General features: G+C 37.6%; 1 protein-coding gene across 1 annotated transcript in view; it reads left to right on the forward strand.

The window, feature by feature from the left end:
* Window positions 1-10,362: 10,362 nt before the first annotated feature.
* Window positions 10,363-19,713, forward strand: part of LOC307009516 (proton-coupled folate transporter) — a 38,339-nt gene continuing 28,988 nt past the window's right edge. The window contains exons 1-3 of the mRNA XM_079633311.1: window positions 10,363-10,593; window positions 13,992-14,718; window positions 15,769-15,866. Coding sequence (XP_079489437.1) covers window positions 10,477-10,593; window positions 13,992-14,718; window positions 15,769-15,866 — 942 coding nt within the window. The 5' untranslated portion in view covers window positions 10,363-10,476. The remainder of the gene's footprint in view (window positions 10,594-13,991; window positions 14,719-15,768; window positions 15,867-19,713) is intronic.

Below are 19,713 nucleotides of genomic sequence, written 5' to 3' on the forward strand. Positions count from 1 at the left end.
ATCCCTCTAAAATACATTCGAATGTGCCTTCGGTAAAACATTGGTTTTCAGTTTTCGCTTCAGAGACCGCAGATAGTGTAATAAATAGTATAACACCCATTATAAAAAAGCTATTTGTACTTGAAACTTTTATTTCTATGTCACACCCTAATGCACTTATTCTCGATACATCTTTTACACAGTCCATAACTTCATAAACCTTCATAAACACGCTGAATTGTTATGGCTAGAACGTCAACAGTGCATTTGAGTTCAGTTTGTATACTGATTTAATATGCATCCTTATTTATAGCGACATGTTGCTTGTCACGTTTCAGAACAGACAGAATTCCCTCTTTAGTGGATGGTGTATTGTCAAAGTGATATAATTAGGTGTTCTCTTTAACAAACCGCCAGAGGCAGTTCTGCACCCCTCCACTTCTTCTTGTCCCTGTTCAGCCCGTGTATCTTTCTAAACAGGGTTGAGATTTCATCAACCTCATTTGTCTTCTCAGAATTGTTTGTTGCCGTTTAAAAGCCAGATTTGCTTGTGTCACTTTCCAACGAATTTGAGCTCCTTCTACCTCCATCAAAGCTTGTGATGTTGCTGGTCTTGAACGCTATAAAACCTAGTATATTATTTCTAATGCATACATTTATCAAGGCTCTAAATAATCAGCATGATCAAAACCTGTTGTACACAATCTACTACATGCCTCTTGCCCAATGATTGATGGTTTATACATTTTTAGGACCTTAATTCTAAATTCTAAAACTTTAAGTATAAGACTTAATATAACTCTAAAAATGTCCCTCTTCATGTTTAATGATCTTTATTCAGTAAATGTTAAATGTTATGTTGTTAGTAATATTTCTAGATAAACATTTACTGGACTGAAGCAAATTATGTTTACTTGATTATCCATAGATATTCTTTTATATGTTTACAATTTATTCATGCATCAGATTTGCATTTTTCAATAATCATTGTATTGCATTACATCCTGTTTTGCCCCCTAATAGTACAGAGCTTTGATCATAACATTAAGCATTTAAACATCATTGTATATTATGTATTATGAAGACCATTTACGTAACAAGACATCAGAATTTCATCTTTTTCATCCATAACTGGACAAAATTGCATATTTCTGCTCAGTTTGGGCTTCTGAATAAAACTGAGGTGTTTGTTTCTCATATAGTGTGAGCTTTCATTTACAGGTCATAAAAGCCTGATGTTTCAAATATGAAACAAAATATAAAACACAAACTGTTTTTCAGATTGTGTCTAAAGGTTTCATTTAAAGAAAATTAGATTTTTTCCTGAATATTATTTCATATGTCAGGCTTTACAGGGATCATTTTGTTATGGTCTTGTGTCTCTAATTTTGAAAGACTTTTTTCTGGTCATCTGTTGTTTTCTGGTGTTCAGACCGGCAACATGTGAGAAGTGCCGGCACGCAAGAAAAAGTGACGGTACGCTACAGATTAAAAGATAGAAGTTCAGGTACTGTGTACCGGAGCGTAACGGCCCACTTTGAGCACTGATTACATATATAATGACCCTATTGACCCTACACTATTGACCCTACACTAACCCCTTAACCCAGCGTTAAACCTATACCCACCACCAAACCTGTCCCTAACCTTAACCCTATATCCCACCTCAATGGCAGCAATACACCATGAACACATTGTACTTAACAATACATTTTATTGTTAAATATTAGTACATAGTAAAAACACCCAATATGTGTGACCTCATTTGCTTTATTTCAGTCATTACCCACCCTCCAAGATTTCTTTTTATTAACTAAATAGGTGCATGGCACTGGTGCTTCTCGTGTTTTCTGTGTGAAGCACGTTTGGGAAAGCAAGAGGACGTCATGCTGGTGCTGACTGTGACTCTCAGAAGAACAGGTCATCCGACCTTCATGTGTGCGCAGCGGGGTTCGCGATGGCTCCCCGTACGCCACAAAAAGGTCCCTTGACACACAAACTAATTAATGTTTAAGAGAAAAAAGAGCAACCTTGGACTGTGTCCATTTACTCATTTTCTCCTGCCTTTATATTAGTACATTCACAGCGCAAATCACACACGGGCAGTCCATACAATTCTCAGGATGTAATTTAAGCCTCAATTTTCAGTGCAATTTTTGCACATTTTCTCTCTCTTCCAGATAGATCCCTAATGTGTTTTGATATCTTTTTAGTATAATGTCATAAGACTCGTAGGTGTGTGTGTTGAGCGGGATTCGGACCCTTTTGGGACGTGATGCACATGTAATAAGAGCTGTTCGCTGTGTGTCTGACCTTGCAGTGCATTTGGGCTGAGCTCATGCATAAATGCAGCCTCTTACAGTCCTTTTGGACATCATTATCAAACGATACACCTATAGACAGATATTATTTGCTGGATGTTACATATCAACACAGTCGGTGTGGCTCCGAGTAAACAAGAGCACATTAAACAGATCTGTTTCATATCCTTTGTTGTTTTTATCATAGTGCTCATTTACAATATTATTTTTCATTTGAACAATATTAAGCTCAATCAAACGCATCCAAATGTTGCTGAGAACGTGCGCCTCATAAACACACATCCCACAATTCCTTCACTCTGCTGCACTGTGATTGTCTGCCGCTAGATTTATCTTTATTTCAACTGAAAACAATGTGTGCATGCGCTGCCATGGTCTTTAGGTCTTCCGAGACTGTGAAAATGTCTTGCGTGTCAAGAAAGTGATATAAATGGAGAAAGTGTTTGCCGTGAAAACAATCGCTGGTAGCAGGAAATCTACAAAATTCATCTGTAGAAATAATTACAGTTGGTGGAAGCTAATGGCAGTAATAAAACTGTTAAAAGCCTTTGAAGACGAGGCCAAACCATAAGACATCAATTTGGTGGTATTAAGGCACATTTCTACTTAGTTTAACACTGAGCACTTGGAAATGAGGGCAATAAAAACAAGACTAAGTGCAAAGTCTTCTTGATTCAAGATGCATCTGCTGAAGCTCATCATCCATTCGTCACTGTAAACAGTTTATTTCTTTGAAAAAGTGCGGCTTTATAGGTCATACTAACTCATGTAAGTTTAATTAAAATGTTAAAGAAGATAAATTAATGGTTGGATAATGCATTTTGGTAGACAGACAGACAGACAGACAGACAGACAGACAGACAGACAGACAGACAGACAGACAGACAGACAGACAGACAGACAGACAGACAGACAGACAGATAGATAGATAGATAGATAGATAGATAGATAGATAGATAGACGATATTTAGACGATAGATAGACAACAGACAGACAGACAGACAGATAGATGATATATAGAGACAGACAGACAGACAGACAGACAGACAGACAGACAGACAGACAGATAGATAGACGACAGACAGATAGATGATATATAGAGACAGACAGACAGACAGACAGACAGATAGATAGATAGATAGATAGATAGAGACAGATAGATAGATAGACAGATGATAGACAGACAGACAGATAGATGATATATAGAGACAGACAGACAGACAGACAGACAGACAGACAGATAGACAGATAGATAGATAGATAGATAGATAGATAGATAGATAGATAGATAGATAGATAGATAGATAGATAGATAGATAGATAGATAGATAGATAGATAGATAGATAGATAGATAGATAGATAGATAGATGGATGGATGGATGGATGGATGGATGGATGGATGGATGGATGGATGGATGGATGGATGGATGGATGGATGGTCGGCATAAATAATGTTTGATTACTTTGATTTTCCAGGAAAATCAAATTCATCCATTAGATGTCCATTCTGGGAATGAAAATCCAAACTGGCACCAGCACCTCAAACAATGGGATTTATTTAGTGTTGCATTTCCGATCTAATCAACAGTTTTCTCTGTTGGGGACTCATCACAGGGGACTCATCACCTATTGGTATTGCAAATAAGTTCATGTACATGCATGAATCCTTGAGTTATCAGCCTCAGCGTGAACGCAGTCAGAAGAGAGACCGGGATCTGCTTTATGTGGAGGTGAGGCAGAATCCCAAGAGATATATCAGAGGGAATTGTGATGAGAAAGAGACAAAGACCTGGTTCAAAGCGCACTGCATCAACTCTTCGAATAGACATTTCCTGAATTAACACAGCAAAAAGAAATAGGGATCATATATGAAAGCATTGAGCAGAAAAGACCAGATCAGAGACCTTGCCCGATGATCTAATTCACATATAATGCAATTACCACATTTAAAGCTAATAAGAAGCTTCTTTTTTTTTTGAAAGCAAATTGAAAGCAATTCAGTTAGAGTCAAGATCAGGTTTTGTGGCTGAATGGGAAATAGAATAGAAAAGAAAACCGTGCAAAACGCCGTAGCGTGACACAAAACCTGCTCTGCTGAGAACACCATTTTCTCAGTGAAAAGAAAAACGTAATAAATTCTTAACAAAATGAGTGAACTAAGACCAGGAGATGACACATGATTCACAGCGCATCGGAAAAGAATAAAACAAGCGAGAGAGGTTTCAAAACGAGAATCATTTTCTCTCATAACGGGTGCATGCGCACGTCACTGTTTCCAGTGGTCTGTTTACAGAGAGGGCATTCCTGTTTCTTTCATTTTGTGTGTGGCTCTTATGCACTTAAACCTTTATCTTTAGGAGTGGACGCTTGTGAGTGTGTGCCCGGTTCATCGTGCCTAACAGCGTTGCGACATTTTCATCAAAAGAGCAGCACTGGTGTGACCTACTGCTATAGCACTATTACAAACTTTGTGCTAAATACGTCGGCCGTTCAGTGAAGGTCAGGCCATTAATCTCACCCTTCAGGAGAGCTCCAGTGGACTGGGTTTCGCACATGAGCACACAGTCCTAATGGCCGAGGTTTTCCCTTTACAGAGCTTTTATGCTTGCAATTTTATGAGGTAATCTGCAACAATTAAGAGTTTTCACCAAGTAGAATATGCATTAACTATCCACCGTCATGTCAGTGCCGTTCTATGCAACGGTGTAGAAATCATTTGGAAATAAATGTGAGTGGCAGGGACAGTGTTTATCTCCCTTTCACCATTTTGACTTTGTATCTGTGACTTTATTTCTCACGACTGCACATTTATATTCAACAATCTGACTTTATATCTTACTATTGCAAGGTTGTTTCTAAGAATTCTGACACAATATGCGACTTTATACGTAATTTCGAGTCTGATCTCACGAAAGTGCGTATCAATACGACGAATGTTATTTCTCGTGCCATTTATACGCCAAAAATAGTTTTTGCGTGCATATGATACGCACTTTATGGTGTGTAATATGCACGCACACCCCACCACCTAATCCTACCAAAGGGTTTTCAGTGCGTATGCATATGTACGCAAAAAAAAAAACATTTTTGGCGTTTAAATGGTACGAGAAATAACATTCGTGGTGCATTCGTTTTGACTCATAATTGCAACTCCACACTTTATTTCTTGATTGCGAATGCGATTATTTATCACAATTACAGATTTTTATCTCACAATTGTTACTATTTCTCACAATTTAAAACTTCATATATGATAATTGTGATTTAATTTCTCATAATTGCAAACTCATACTTTATTTCTTGTAATTTTGACTTTATTTTGTCACAATTGTGCATTTATACCTCACAATGTGACTTCATATCTCACAATCGCAGTTATTTCTCACAATTTTGACTCATAATTGCAACTTCACACTTTATTTCTTGTAATTACGACTTTTCATCAAAATCACACATTTTTTTACAACTGACATAATTTCTCACAAATTTGACTCATAATTGCAACTTCATACTTTATTTCTTGTAATTGTGACGTTATTTCACAAGATTGTGCATTTATATCTCACAACGTGACTTCACAATTTCTTGTAATTACGACTTTTCACACATTTTTATCTCACAATTGTTACTATTTCTAAAAATTTTGACTTAATATTTGATAATATTGATTTCATTTCTCATAATTGCAACTTCATACTTATCATATTTCTCACTATTGTGCATTTATATATCCTATATCTTCATATCTTACAATTGTGACATTATTTCTCACAATTTTGGCTCATAATTGCAACTTCATACTTTATTTCTTGTAATTGCAACTATTTCACAAGATCTTGCATTATATCTCGCAATGTGAGGTCATATCCCACCATTGCAAGTTTATTAAACTTCGGCATGAAACGGAAATTGCAAAAATCTTTTCCCCCATTGTGATGTTTATTCGTGCTTCTCGAATAAGAAAACTGTGGGATGGGACTTGATTTTGTCCATCAGGAATTGATTGGATTGATTAGAATTGTCGTTTGCAAGAGGGAGGGGAATTTTTTTTGATTGAAGATTATGAGGGCACATGAATTAAATTAAAAAATGATGATGTGCATGGATAAATAATTTATAATAATACTCCAATATTCAATAAATAAACAAGAATTGTAAATTTTTATTTCATGGTGACTTTAATTGACTAAATATTTTTAATTCATTACACTATTTTTTTATCTTAACTAAGCTTGTCGCAATGTATTCTGGGATTGTTTTCTCAGTGAACATGTGATCATTCCTATAGCGCACTACGTATGAACAATGCTGATTCAGATCCTATACTGTACATGGGGAATGTGGAATAGAGGTGATGTACATATCTGAGTGTATATGAAAGCATGTGCATATACACACTTTAAGTATATATGTACACAGCGTGACACAACACACCCACATCCGACATGAGTTTTTCAAGCTGAATAATGTTTAACGATAAACATTATTAAACTTTTTTTTGCGGCAACAGAGGCAATACTGAAGAAGACAGATCTAAGAGAGTGCCGTATGATAGACCAGTCCCTTGCGCAGACAAATAAGACTCCTCAGCCAGCGCGCCTGTGTAAATATTTGAACTCTACCCAGCAGATATCAGGGCCTCTAGAGAGAACTAGACACTAGTTCAGGTGAGAAAGGGTTCATTCCCGTACTGCATGCCTGCTGCCTCTGATCTCTCTCTCCCGCAGCTCATGTATTCACGCTCTGCATACAATAAGTACATAAACAGAAGGAAATCATCTGGGGTGCTGAGCAAAATGTCTGATATTGAATCACAGAGTTGACTACTGGATGTAAAGGGTGATTTCTGAGGCTAGTATTTGCGAAACAGTGTGTGTGTGTGTGTGTGTGTGTGTGTGTGTGTGTGTGTGTGTGTGTGTGTGTGTGTGTGTGTGTGTGTGTATGTGTGTGTGTGTACCACTTTCAAGGCCCAGAAAGGTAGTAAAGACATCGTTAAAATAGTCCACGTGACTACAGTGGTTCAACCTTAATTTTCTGAAGCAAAGAGAATACTTTTTGTGCACAAAATTGTTAATTTTTCTTTTTTCCTTCCGTGTCAGTCTCTGACGCTGCACTGTGTTCACCATGTGAACAGGGTCAGAGACTGACTGGGAAGAGAAGAAATTGTTGAATAAAGTCGTTATTTTTGTTTGTTTGTTTTTGCGCACAAAATTATTTTCGAAAGAAGGCACTGCTGACTCTCCTAGTTGCCTCAAAAGTGTTCTGCATCCCTCCTATTCCTATTCCTATTCCTATTCCTATTCCTATTCCTATTCCTATTCCCAGTCAGGGATACGGGGGAGTACTCTGGGTTTGGGCTAAATTCCGAGCTCGGAGTCTCCACTCGCACAGCATGCCAAATATTCTTTATTCTTTTACTCTATTTGATCACTTGCCAGTGTGAACTCATGAAAACAACTGCCGCAGGTAATCACACATTATTTCCTTTTTAATTTTTTTAAAGATTTAATTGTTTCTTTTTTTTTTGCCTTTTTATTATGATAGAACAGTGAGTAGACAGGAAGCGAAGTGGAAGAGAGAAAGGTGTGACGGGATCGGGAAATATCCGCGAGCTGGAACTCCAACACGCGTCACCCGAGCTGCCCACAAGGTTATCAGCGTAGACGATAGGAGATTATTTTCAACTTGACCGCAGTGTTTTATTCTCCATCATTCACCTTTATGTTATGTCATCGCAGAGTAAAATCTATAAATCAAAATATTTATTGCATTTATGAAGAAAGGCTCAGCACCAAGGCTCCATCGCATATTGCCTCAATGGTGTACAGTGTCTTTGGGCGGATTGCTGGCAACATCCATTTTAGGATTGTTATTGATTTGGTCTTAGTGACTTAGGAGTCCTCTTGACTACCCCAAACGTTTCACAGATTTAGAAGCTGGTTTTAGCACTAAAATGCTTTGTGAACACACACATTATTTTCAAGAGTTTCTCCTAAATCTGCAAGTTAGGGGGAGCCTGCTCACTGCAGAACAAATGGGTGGGGCTTATGTCTAGCTCCTCCCCCTAGACATCCAACAAGGAGGAGCGAATGTAATTTGGGCCTAATGGGTGGAGCTAGTATGTCAAACCACACCCTAACCCCACCCACACCTCTATCCCTCCACCCCATTGGACATCCAGAGAGGTGGAGCTGGATGTCATTTGACTCTGCAGCGAGTACCACTTGAAGTTAGGAGCTACTTTTAGCCTTAAGATGTTTTGCGAATACAGCCCCAGATATATATTGTATATAATACAGCTAGGTGAATACAATTTAATGGACACTTTGACACAAGGCACAGCTAACATTTCTGTTAATTTGTAACTTAATGCATAATGTGATACTGTGCCCTAAGGAATGGGTTTCTTATCAGCTTGCTGACTGTTGTTGTTTAGATGTTACATGACATGATAAACTGCAGCTACTGTAAAGAATGGGCTTTCTGTATGTTTTGTGATTTACAGTTAACTTTACCTAAAGAAGGGCTTATTGTGTTAAACCTAGTGGAAACACATCAAGTTTGTTTGAAACATCAATTCTTTTAAATAGAAACCAGCTAAAGCTTCTGTGTAGTAAAAAAACCTGTCAAGTATTCCAACTGAGACACACTACCCTTCTGAAATGATACATATAGCAGTACCAAGTGTACAGTGTAAGTGCACAGTGTATAGTACATCATGTGGGACTAAACCGATAAAAATAGATCCATGAACTAATGTCTATTGATCCTTAGAACGAATACCTGGCAACTTAAAGGGATAGTTCACCCAAAAATGAAAATGAGTCAATGATTTACTCATCCTGAAGCCATCCTAGGTGTATATGACATTCTTCTTTCATTCGACTACAATAGGAGTTATATTTAAAAATGTCCTGGCTCTTCCAAGCTTTATAATTTGAGTGAATGTGTGTATTTTTTTGGAAGTCCATCAAAGTGCATCCATCCATGTTAAAAGTCCTCCACACGGCTCTGGGGGGTTAATAAAGGCCATCTGAAGTGAAGCGATGCGCTCGTGTAAGAAAAATATCCATATTTAAAACTTTATCGACTAACATAACTAGCTTCCGGCAGACGGCCGTACGCAAGTCGACTTACGCCAAAAGAGTAACACTTGACGATGTGTGACGTAGAATGTAGGAGTAGCGTAAGCTTTGACGCCTTTCTATATTTTTCTTACTCGGATGCATCATTCATATTCATAGCTCACATTTTTACTAATTTATCAGTAAAAATCAAAGACAGAGTAAAAGAAGAATCATAGGCTATAAAATAAAAAAAAGGTTTAAATAGCTGAAGAGGAGTATAATACAGATGAAATACTTAAATATGCAAACTACATATTAACAAGGAAATATACAATCATGCAAATATGATTTAAAACATAATAAATGAAATTAAAATGTTTATGTTAAGGCACTTCGTGGGAATCGTCAACTGTGATTGGACGAGGTGAATATTTTTCATTCCTTTTAGGCAGGTTTTGAGCCGGCTTTGGGCTGGGATCTGGCAACCCTGGCTTAGATAGGAAGGCCTTCGAATGCGATCTTGGACAAACGGAGACAAACCACTAAATTAAACTAAACTAATGTTTTAATGTTATTGGTCATCATACTACACTTTATACTGGAAAATGATACAAAGAAATCTCTGACAGGTTGTAATGAAGTACTGAAAATGAAAATTGTCAATGCTGCACCTCAATATTTGCTGCTATAACAGGAAATGTTTGCACAATTCAAAGGAAATTTCACTTTGCAAGTTTAACATTCTGAAAACGCACACTTGCAGAAAGAAGAAGAGGATTCTCACCAGTCTTTGTTTTTGCTGGGGAAGTGTGAATCTGTGGGGGATGTGTTCATAGGGCAAATAAAGGCCAAACACTTTTACAACCGCACAGTAGAACAATTCCTGATAAGAGAATGTCGAGAGAGACAATTTCCTCCTGTTCCAGCTGACATGCATGTGACTAACCCGACAGTGTGTTTTAACAAGAAAACCCTTCCCTTGTCCACTATTCCCTTTGGACAGTATGAACCATCTACATGGGTTTGGTCTACCTAACACGGCTTTAATGTTAAGAGACGGTTTCCTTCTTCCTTCCTAGTCCATATATCTGTCACTGCAAAGCTGAACATGTCGGCATGGAAAGAGAAGCTAAGGAGAGTTGTCACAGTGGAGCCGGTGATTTTCTTCTACATGACCAGCACTTTCATCGTAACACCTGCATATCAACAGATGATTATCACAAAGGTAAGAGAGCTGCTGCTTTTTGTGATTTAAAGCAAGGGAGAGAGTGAAAGGGAGAGACATTAATCAAGTTGGTCCGGCGAGTCAGTGTTTTGTTCTTTGAACTGAAAAACAGGTCAGCAGGGTCCAGTTCTAGTACACAAAACGGAAATGCCCGAAGCAGAACCACGGAGCGCTTGGAGAATAGCAGTGGAGCTCGAGATGTACTCAAAACCCAAAACTACAGCAGGCATTAATCAAGCCGAACCGGCCATGACAGTCCCAGAGCAAAACAACAGGCGCTGCGATCACTCATGCACCAGATTAAACAATCGCTGACAGTCATTAGTCTGTATTCTGTGGCTGAGCTTAAACTATGCCTGAGAAACTTCAGGATCTTGATTTTAACTTTGTGAGCAACTGACTTGAAATGTGACTTTTTGGAAAGTTGACATGCAGCGATCTGCATTTTTTTTTTTAAACATCTTTCGCAATTTGTTTTTTTTTTTATAAATTAAATTAGAACTTAAAATTAGCATTAGAGATGAACAAGCGCAGGCAAAAAGATGATTAAAACAAATCCAGCCAGGCTGGATACTGTAAAAAAAAAACATTTTACAGTAAAAAGTGAATGTATTACCTGGTTAAATATGGACTTTCATTGTACATTTTTAAGTAATTTATACTTTGTACTTGGTCAGTGCAAACCCGCACGCACGCACACACACACACACACACACACACACACACACACACACACACACACACACACACACACACACACACACACACACACACACACACACACACACACACACACACACACACACACACACACACACACACACACACACACACACGCATATATATTCAGTGTGTTACAGCAGTACGCAGGTTAATCTCAAGAAACCTGTCAAGATCACATTTAACCTCAAAATGTAAACCTGTAAAAGTTCCTGTAGTTTCACTCTAAAAAATGCTGGGTTGTTTCAATCTAATTTTGGGTCAAAAATGGACAAAACCAAACGTTGGGTTAAAAATGTAATAAAAAAATGTAACCCAACTGCTGGGTTTTCCATATTTGACCCAAAATTGGCCCAGCTTTCAAAATAGTAATAATAACTAGTATTATAATTAAATATTTAAATTCAATTTATTTATTTAATTAATTAAATAAATAATTAATTGATTATGATTTAATAATATATGTTTAATTTTATTTAATTGATTAATTAATTAAATAAATAATGAAATCAAGTACAACAAATACTACCTTAATATTTTCATATTGTATGATGAAATGTCATGCAAGTAAGTAGATATTAATATAATAGGCCTACTATTAAAATCATTGACCAGCTCGAAAAGTAAACTAGTAAATTAATACAAAATAAAAAGATAAATACGTTTTTGTTTTAAGGTAAAGTATAATAGTGAGGGGAAAATGCAGGACAAATAATATGTGAACTGCAAAGACACTTCTATGAATATAAATAATGCAGGGAATATATGCATTTGCTTAAGGGTGATGCTTTCCAAAACACGCAGCTGTTTTCACTTCCTGCTCTTGTCACTTTAAAAAAAAAAATCTGAGTGAGTGTCCTTCCTTTCCTCTCTCCTTCAAATTCTCTTACCCTTCCAATGAACTCGGCAGCTCCACACATAACAGCTCTCAGAAAAATGTGGAGGAATACATCATATGAATGAGCACAACTCCACGCAGTGAAAACTGTTCAAAGATTAAAGACGGTCCAATCATTTATTGCAAAGTGCTCATTTACGCCACTCTTAATGGCCTCGATTCTTGCCATTTGCTCCTTGATATCATCATATTTGTGGGGTTGCGGTTGGTGAGATTCCCCGAGGCTTGTTCTTACAATAACTGAGGGCGTCCCCTGGTGCGATGAGTTACTGCCCGGGTTGTGCATCATTCCCATAATGCCTTAGAGCATCATTACTGACAATGAATACAAACTCAGAAGCATAAAATCCTCAAAGCTGACCTAAGAAGCAATACCCGGTTTTCAATTTTAAAACATTTGATCCAACTAAAAAAAAAAAGGACTGAAATAATGCTGACCTAACTTTAGCAACTGTTGCTAGCCTGTACTGTTATCTCATCTAAACATGTTAGGAACTCACAATATGTTCACTTACACTATGTTACACAATATAATACGAGCAAGAGTACTATGCCTTTTCATATTTCCAGGGTTCTCAGAAGCAGAAGTCATCATAGTCGGGTTAACTTCTATAGTTATAACACATATATTTTTTTGTATTCCTGTTTGCTCCGATAGCAAAAAAAAATCCATGTTTGTGATTCTATGATTTGATAGATTAGAGGTGTTAGAGGTGGAAATTTTTTTACATTTTCATCCGATTCACATCATACCAATCCATACGCAATCAAACGGCTTGCAGAAAACACAAGCATTGTACAGTATTCCCCCAGCACGTGTTCTCCCAGAGCATAAGCATTAGCAGCGCTTTCCCTGCGTAAAACAAAAACTCTTTTAATGAATCTTTTAATGAACCGTTCAAAACAACTCACAAACTCAAGAGTGGGCTTTTACATATTACCTGCAGGATTAAATTAATTTAGAATACATTTTTCGGAAGATTCGTATCATTACTGACACATTTGCAACAGCTTTTTGCACTAAATCAATTAAATGCACATATATTTGCATAGCGCTTTTCACAATACACATCATTTCAAAGCAGCTTCACAGAAAATGCATGAGTCAACATTACAATTTACAGGCATCAAAGATTCAATTATTGTTGTGCAGAAAATATATATACTTACACGGTTACTCACCTCGGGTTGTTAGCGACCCTATACAATTTTTACAAAATTTATTTTTGTTGTTATATTGTTTATAATGAATTGATTGAGGAATATAAGAAGGTTGATGTCTGATTTTAGGGAAGTGAATGACTTACCGGGTCTCTAAAGTGTTGTTCTTGGGAGTGTGTTATCATAGATATTAGCACATTAGCTAGCTATGTATATATGAAATGAAGTTTTGTTGCTGGTAAACTGTACGTTAAATAAGTAAATAAATAGTAATATAATAACTTACTCTCACTTTAATTACTGACCTGCTCGAAAATCTGTTGGTGACTTAAAATATATTTTTTGTTTGTTTGCAATAGACCTTATTCAGAGTAGCCTCCTGACAAGACGTTAATTTACTTTTTGACAGGAATGAACATGAGTCTGCAAGCAATAGATGTACACTACGTTCAATGAATCCTGTTGTTTAACACACTGATTATTCAGCTGACGAGACTTGTTTTTCTATTTAAAATAAAGCTTTCAGTAGACAAAAAGCTCAGGGACATGTAGGTTTTCTACAAATATCGATTGTTTGAATTTCCTTTGAATGAATTTGAATGTCTTTTGTCTTTTGTAGGTGTGTCAAGCATTGCTCAAGAATGAAACTCTCTGCAGTAACCCTAAGCACCACAAAGGGGACGAGGAGATTCAGACGACGGCCTCCTACATCCTTCTTCTGTTCAACGCCACCCTGAGCCTGGTCTCCATCCCTCCGGCTATCATGCTGGGCTCCTGGTCTGACCGCGCTGGCCGCCGCTGGGTCATGGCGTTCCCGTCTCTGCTGTCCCTGCTGAGTGGGGGTTTGCTCCTGGCTGTATCCCTGTTGGGAAACATCAGTGTTTACTGGACGCTGCTGGCGGCTGCCCTCACAGGCCTGACAGGTGGACACGTCTCCATCTTCCTCAGCTCCTTCAGCTACCTGGCCGACCTGACCATGGGCTCCAGCTCCAGTCGCACTTTACGTATGGCCGTGGCCGAGTCCATGATCTTTGTTGGCGGTACGGTGGGCTTCCTGCTCGGTGGATTTTTGCAGCAAGAATTTGGGCTCAAGGCAGCGTTCGCGGCTTACATCGGTTGCCACGTCCTGGCGTTACTTTATATTGCGCTTTGGCTGAGAGACCCTTCGACGGGGAGGAATACATGTATAGCTGAGCAATGCTCTCCAGAAGACCAGTCTCGGCTGAATATCCTAAAGTACGCCAAGCTGTCTTTCAAAGCAGTGTTCAAGAGGAGGTCAGGGCAGGAGAGGCTGAAATTGCACTTTCTCATTCTCTGCACCTTCATAAATAACCTGGTGGCTGTTGGTCAGTGCGCGCACACACACACACACACACACACACACACACACACACACACACACACACACACACACACACACACACACACACACACACACACACACACACACACACACACACACACACACACACACACACACACACACACACACACACACACACACACAGTTTCGCAGCAGTATGCAGGTTAATCTCAAGAAACCTGGCAAGAATATGTCAAGATCACATTTAACCCCCAAAAAAGAAAAATCTTAAATTAAAAATTTCCCCCGAAATACTGTAAAAGTTAAATAGCATTTTTATTTATTCAATTAAATAATGTATTATTTAATAATATTTGTTTATTTTAAGTCCGTATACATTATATTATCAATTATATATTAAATAATTAAACAAATACTACCATGATATATACTTTCCAATTTATATGACATTTACTTATTTGTTTGCATGCAAGTAAGCAGATATTAACATAACACTTTTTATTTATTTATTTTTTTCACACAGTACAACACAATAAACTGTTGGTGGCTTTTTATTTATTTCATCCTTCAAGAATACATAAACTTTTAGTAAAGAGAGTTTAAAATGAAATATAACATAATGAAATAACATAAACATTAATTTAAAAGTGAAACTTTCAAAAGAGCGATTCCAGCTTTGAGAAGGCTGTGATGAATGATGAGTGTATCTAATATGTGCCCTGTGGTCAAGTCGCTGCGTGTGTGTGTGTGTGTGTGTGTGTGTGATGACACTGCTGAGACACTGCAGGGAGCTTTTAAAGCACTCCATCAGAGGACTGTCACTCCTGAGGCCAGAGACAGACAAGTTCCAGAAAGTCTTAAAATGACTTATTAGAGGTCTTAAATATTAGCACCTTTAATTTTGTCTAATTTAATTATCGCTATTTGTACAGGTTCATAATTAACGTTCAATCCTCTCATTCGAATTGTATTGCTTTGAAAAACATTGATCTTTGAAAGTCATGCCAATAAAGAGTTGGAGAGAGGGTGGACATAAATAATAATGTGTTTTTATGTGCATTTGTCTCTGCAGGGGATCAGTCGATCTTGCTGTTGTTTTTGATGTACGAGCCTCGAGAGTTTACGACTGCCCTGTTCGGGGTTTTTAACTCTGTGAGGATGCTCTTATTGGTAAGTGGTCTTGTTTAATGCAGTAATGCTTTCTCTGATGACTCATGTCTCTCAGCTCACTCTGAGTGCAGATCTGTGGATGTCCTTGAAATGCCACTAAATCTTTGGATTTCAGGCTCAAACAGCAGTGGCCCTGCAGAACGGCCATTGACTGGACACAGCTGCGTCTCTTTGCTTTCTCTTCATTTGATTCTCTTCTCTGCCAGCGCACACAGCTGAGCACGAGCACAAGGTTTGCGTTCTCGGGCCACCAAGGCACAGTTGTCGTGTAATTGACCCTTCGCAGGGAGCTTAATTGACAGGTGATCTGACCAATCATACTTCGCCATCCACCATTTTGTCGGACAAAGCAGTCAGGACAGTTAGTAGATGAAGGATTTGAACTTGAAAAACAGTGTACTGACGCCTTTCCACGGTTAAAACAACATTCCTTCTGATGTTCATTCATGTTTATTTGATGCTATAAATGAACTAGAAGGAAGAGATGATCGGTTCACAAGCAGCTTTAACTGAGGCTCTACAGCGATCTGTCACGACACATTAAAGAGCCACAAAACGGTATTTATTGTTTAAATTTCTTTTTTTTTAAATGACCAAATTTGAAAGGTTAGACTTTGTTTAATGTTTAATATCAAAAGTAACCGAAAAGCAACCAGATTTTTCGGTTGAAACGGCCCATAAATGAATAACTAATGATTTTTACAACCGAAATGAATCGATGCTGAACTTACTTGAACTGGACTTCTAGACTTCTTAAACTTTCTTCTAGCCCTTGTGCTGTGTAAAACCCGTACAACACTTGTGATGTTCCCGGTCAAAAATGACCATTCTGCAAAAATCTGCTTATAAATATCTCGTAATGCTATACCTTATCACCAAATATAGGATTAAATCTTTTTATCAGCTTGTTTTCTTTCAATTAGGACAGGTTTTGTATTTATTTTTGAAACTGATTGATTGTAGGCCTCATTGATCTGAGCCTCGCGGCTTTGAGGATAAAGTTCATCTCTGTGAAAAAGAAAGCCTGTAATACTCAAAATAGTTTGTTTGTGGACATCAACGTGTGTGTGTGTCAGTGTGTCTGTGTGCGCGGATGCACGAGTTTGCATGTATCCACACATGCACAGGTCTGAAGCCTGTATGTTTGCAAGCCCACATACATAGGCTATGTGAACATGGACATGATGAACACACTATTTGTTTCTCTGATTTTCGACTCCTCCATTCATTTTCAAAGGGCGGTCATTTTTGTTCAGATCAATGAGGCCTACGATCAATCAGTTTAAAACATAAATACAAAACCTGTCCTAATTTAAAGAAAACAAGTTGAAAAAAACATTGAATCCAATATTTTGTGATAAAATAACATAACAAAAGATTTATACGCTATTTTCTTTTGTAGGCTGGACATTTTTGACCAGGAACATCACAAGTGTGACTTTGTGCCATTTTGTACAAAATAAAAGATTTCAAAACAAATTTCCTGGTTAAACATGAAAGCACACTAGTGTGATAAATAGTGCACATTCCCCCCCCCCCCCCCCATATTTTTATGTAAAATTGACAAAATTATCCACAAATAACGCTTTTTCCATTTAAAACCTTGTAAGGTTGTAAGCTCAAATAAATAAGGCCTACGCTCGATCAATTCCAAAAAGAAATATAAAACCCGTCTTAATTGAAAGAAAACATGGGGAATGAAAAAATTTGACAAAAAGTATAACAAATTTTTTGGGAAGTTGTTAGACTTTGGGTGAGTAAAGTTAGTAAATTTTAGTCCAATACAATAACATTAACTAGCAATTTCGGGTATTGGTCAAAATGACCCAAACACACCATGAGGCCTAGAGCTGCTCTAGCATCTTTATTGCATTATTTTCCAGTTATCACTGTAAAGCTGCTTTGAAACCATCTGTATTGTAAAAAGCGCTATATAAATAAAGATGAACTGACTTGACGTTGTCCTTGCTAACCCCTTTGAAAACCAAACAATAAAATAAACAAAGAATTTTTGAGATTTAGTCAGAAAGGAAACGATGGGGTGAAGATAAGGTAATGACACAACTCTTAACAGACAACACACATTCAATTTCACCATCAGTTCATTCCGTGACACGGCAGTTCTGGCTGCAGTACGGGACAAAGGCTCATGTACACTCACATGCTGTAAAAACAAGAATGTATTATTGTGGACAGCAATGTTCCAGTCTTTATGACTGTGCCATCTGAAATCATACTAAAGGTCTTAAATGATTAGTTCACTTTTAAAATGAAAATTCTGTCATCATATACTCCCCTTAAGTTGTTTCAACCCTGTATGAATTTATTTCCTCTGCTGAACACAAAGGAAGATATTTAGAAGAATGTCAGTAACCAAACAGTTTTTGGTTCCCATTGACTTCCATAGTAGGAAAAAAATATACTATGGAAGTCAATGGGAACCAAAAACTGTTTGGTTACTGACATTCTTCTAAATATCTTCCTTTGTGTTCAGCAGAGGAAATAAATTCATACAGGGTTGAAACAACTTAAGGGTGAGTATATGATGACAGAATTTTCATTTTAAAAGTGAACTAATCCTTTAAATGAGCAAATGATTGTCACCTGCTATAGTAATTGGGACTATATTTCACAATTTCTCATAGTCGTACATTTGTAATCTCACATTATGACAAATTCAGAACTCGCAATTATGACCCCCCCCCCCCACACACACACACACTGAGATGCGAGTTTACATCTAGCAATTGTGATTCTCAATTGTCAAAATTCTGAGATGTAAACTCACAATAGTAAGAAAAAAATCCTCAGAATCGGCCTTTGTAACTCGACTTTTGTAAAAAGTCAGAATTGTGAGATAAAAAGTCGCAATTATCTTTTCATTTTTTGTTATTACATGGCAGAAACAAGCTTCCATTATATCACGCTTTCCATAAAACTATTAAGCAGCACAACTGTTTTCTACATCGATAGTGCAAAATGTTTCTCGAGCACCAAATCATGATATTTGAATGGTTTCTGGAGTAATTCAGCATTGACATCACAGGAATAAATGATATTTAAAAATATATTAAATAGAAAACAGGTATTTTAAATGGTACTAATACTTCACAGTATTATCAAATGAATTGCTGAGCATAAGAGACCTCTTTCAAAAGCATTACAAAATCTTAAGACCCTGACATTTTTAACTAGCGTACATGTCTCACAGATAGCATGAAATTAAGCACATTGAACAAACAACACTGCAGGATGTTCTGTTTTTTGTGAAGAAAGTAAAACTAGTGAATTGTGAGTTTCCTATTGATTGAGGTGTTCCTTCACCGTGGCATTAGCTGAATAGCTCTGCAGTTTGAGACGGTCTGTACAGCAGTAGTGATGGGAAACAGGTTGAAGGAAGCTTTGTTTTTGTCACCTGCCATGGGAAACTCTTCTTCTGAGCAGGTCGATGCTCTGTCTTGGAGTGACACTTAAACAAAGCCTGCCAGTTTAAAGAGCACCCTTCCTGATTGGTGAGGTGACGGCTCTCCATTTATACCGGGGTGCACCACTGGGGCTCCAATCGCTTTGCTCCCTTTTGTGTGGAAGCCGAAGGCATCGATCCTGATGGAACCTATTATACACTCTGTCAGTAGGGGATGTCAGCTAGCGAGCCGCCACCCAATACGTTAAGCAAAAAGTTTTAATTAACCGCAATTGAAAGAGTCAATTGAGAAAAAAAAAAAAAAAAGGATAGACAAAGGAACTTTTTTAAACACAAAGGCATCGCGGAGGGGAGCTGATCTTGTGCTTCTAAAGATCTGAGGCATCAAAATCTTGGCTCACATGGCTCCACGCTCGCGGTTTT

The sequence above is a fragment of the Phoxinus phoxinus genome (assembly GCF_949152265.1).
Source record: "Phoxinus phoxinus genome assembly, chromosome: 13".
Taxonomy (NCBI): domain Eukaryota; kingdom Metazoa; phylum Chordata; class Actinopteri; order Cypriniformes; family Leuciscidae; genus Phoxinus; species Phoxinus phoxinus.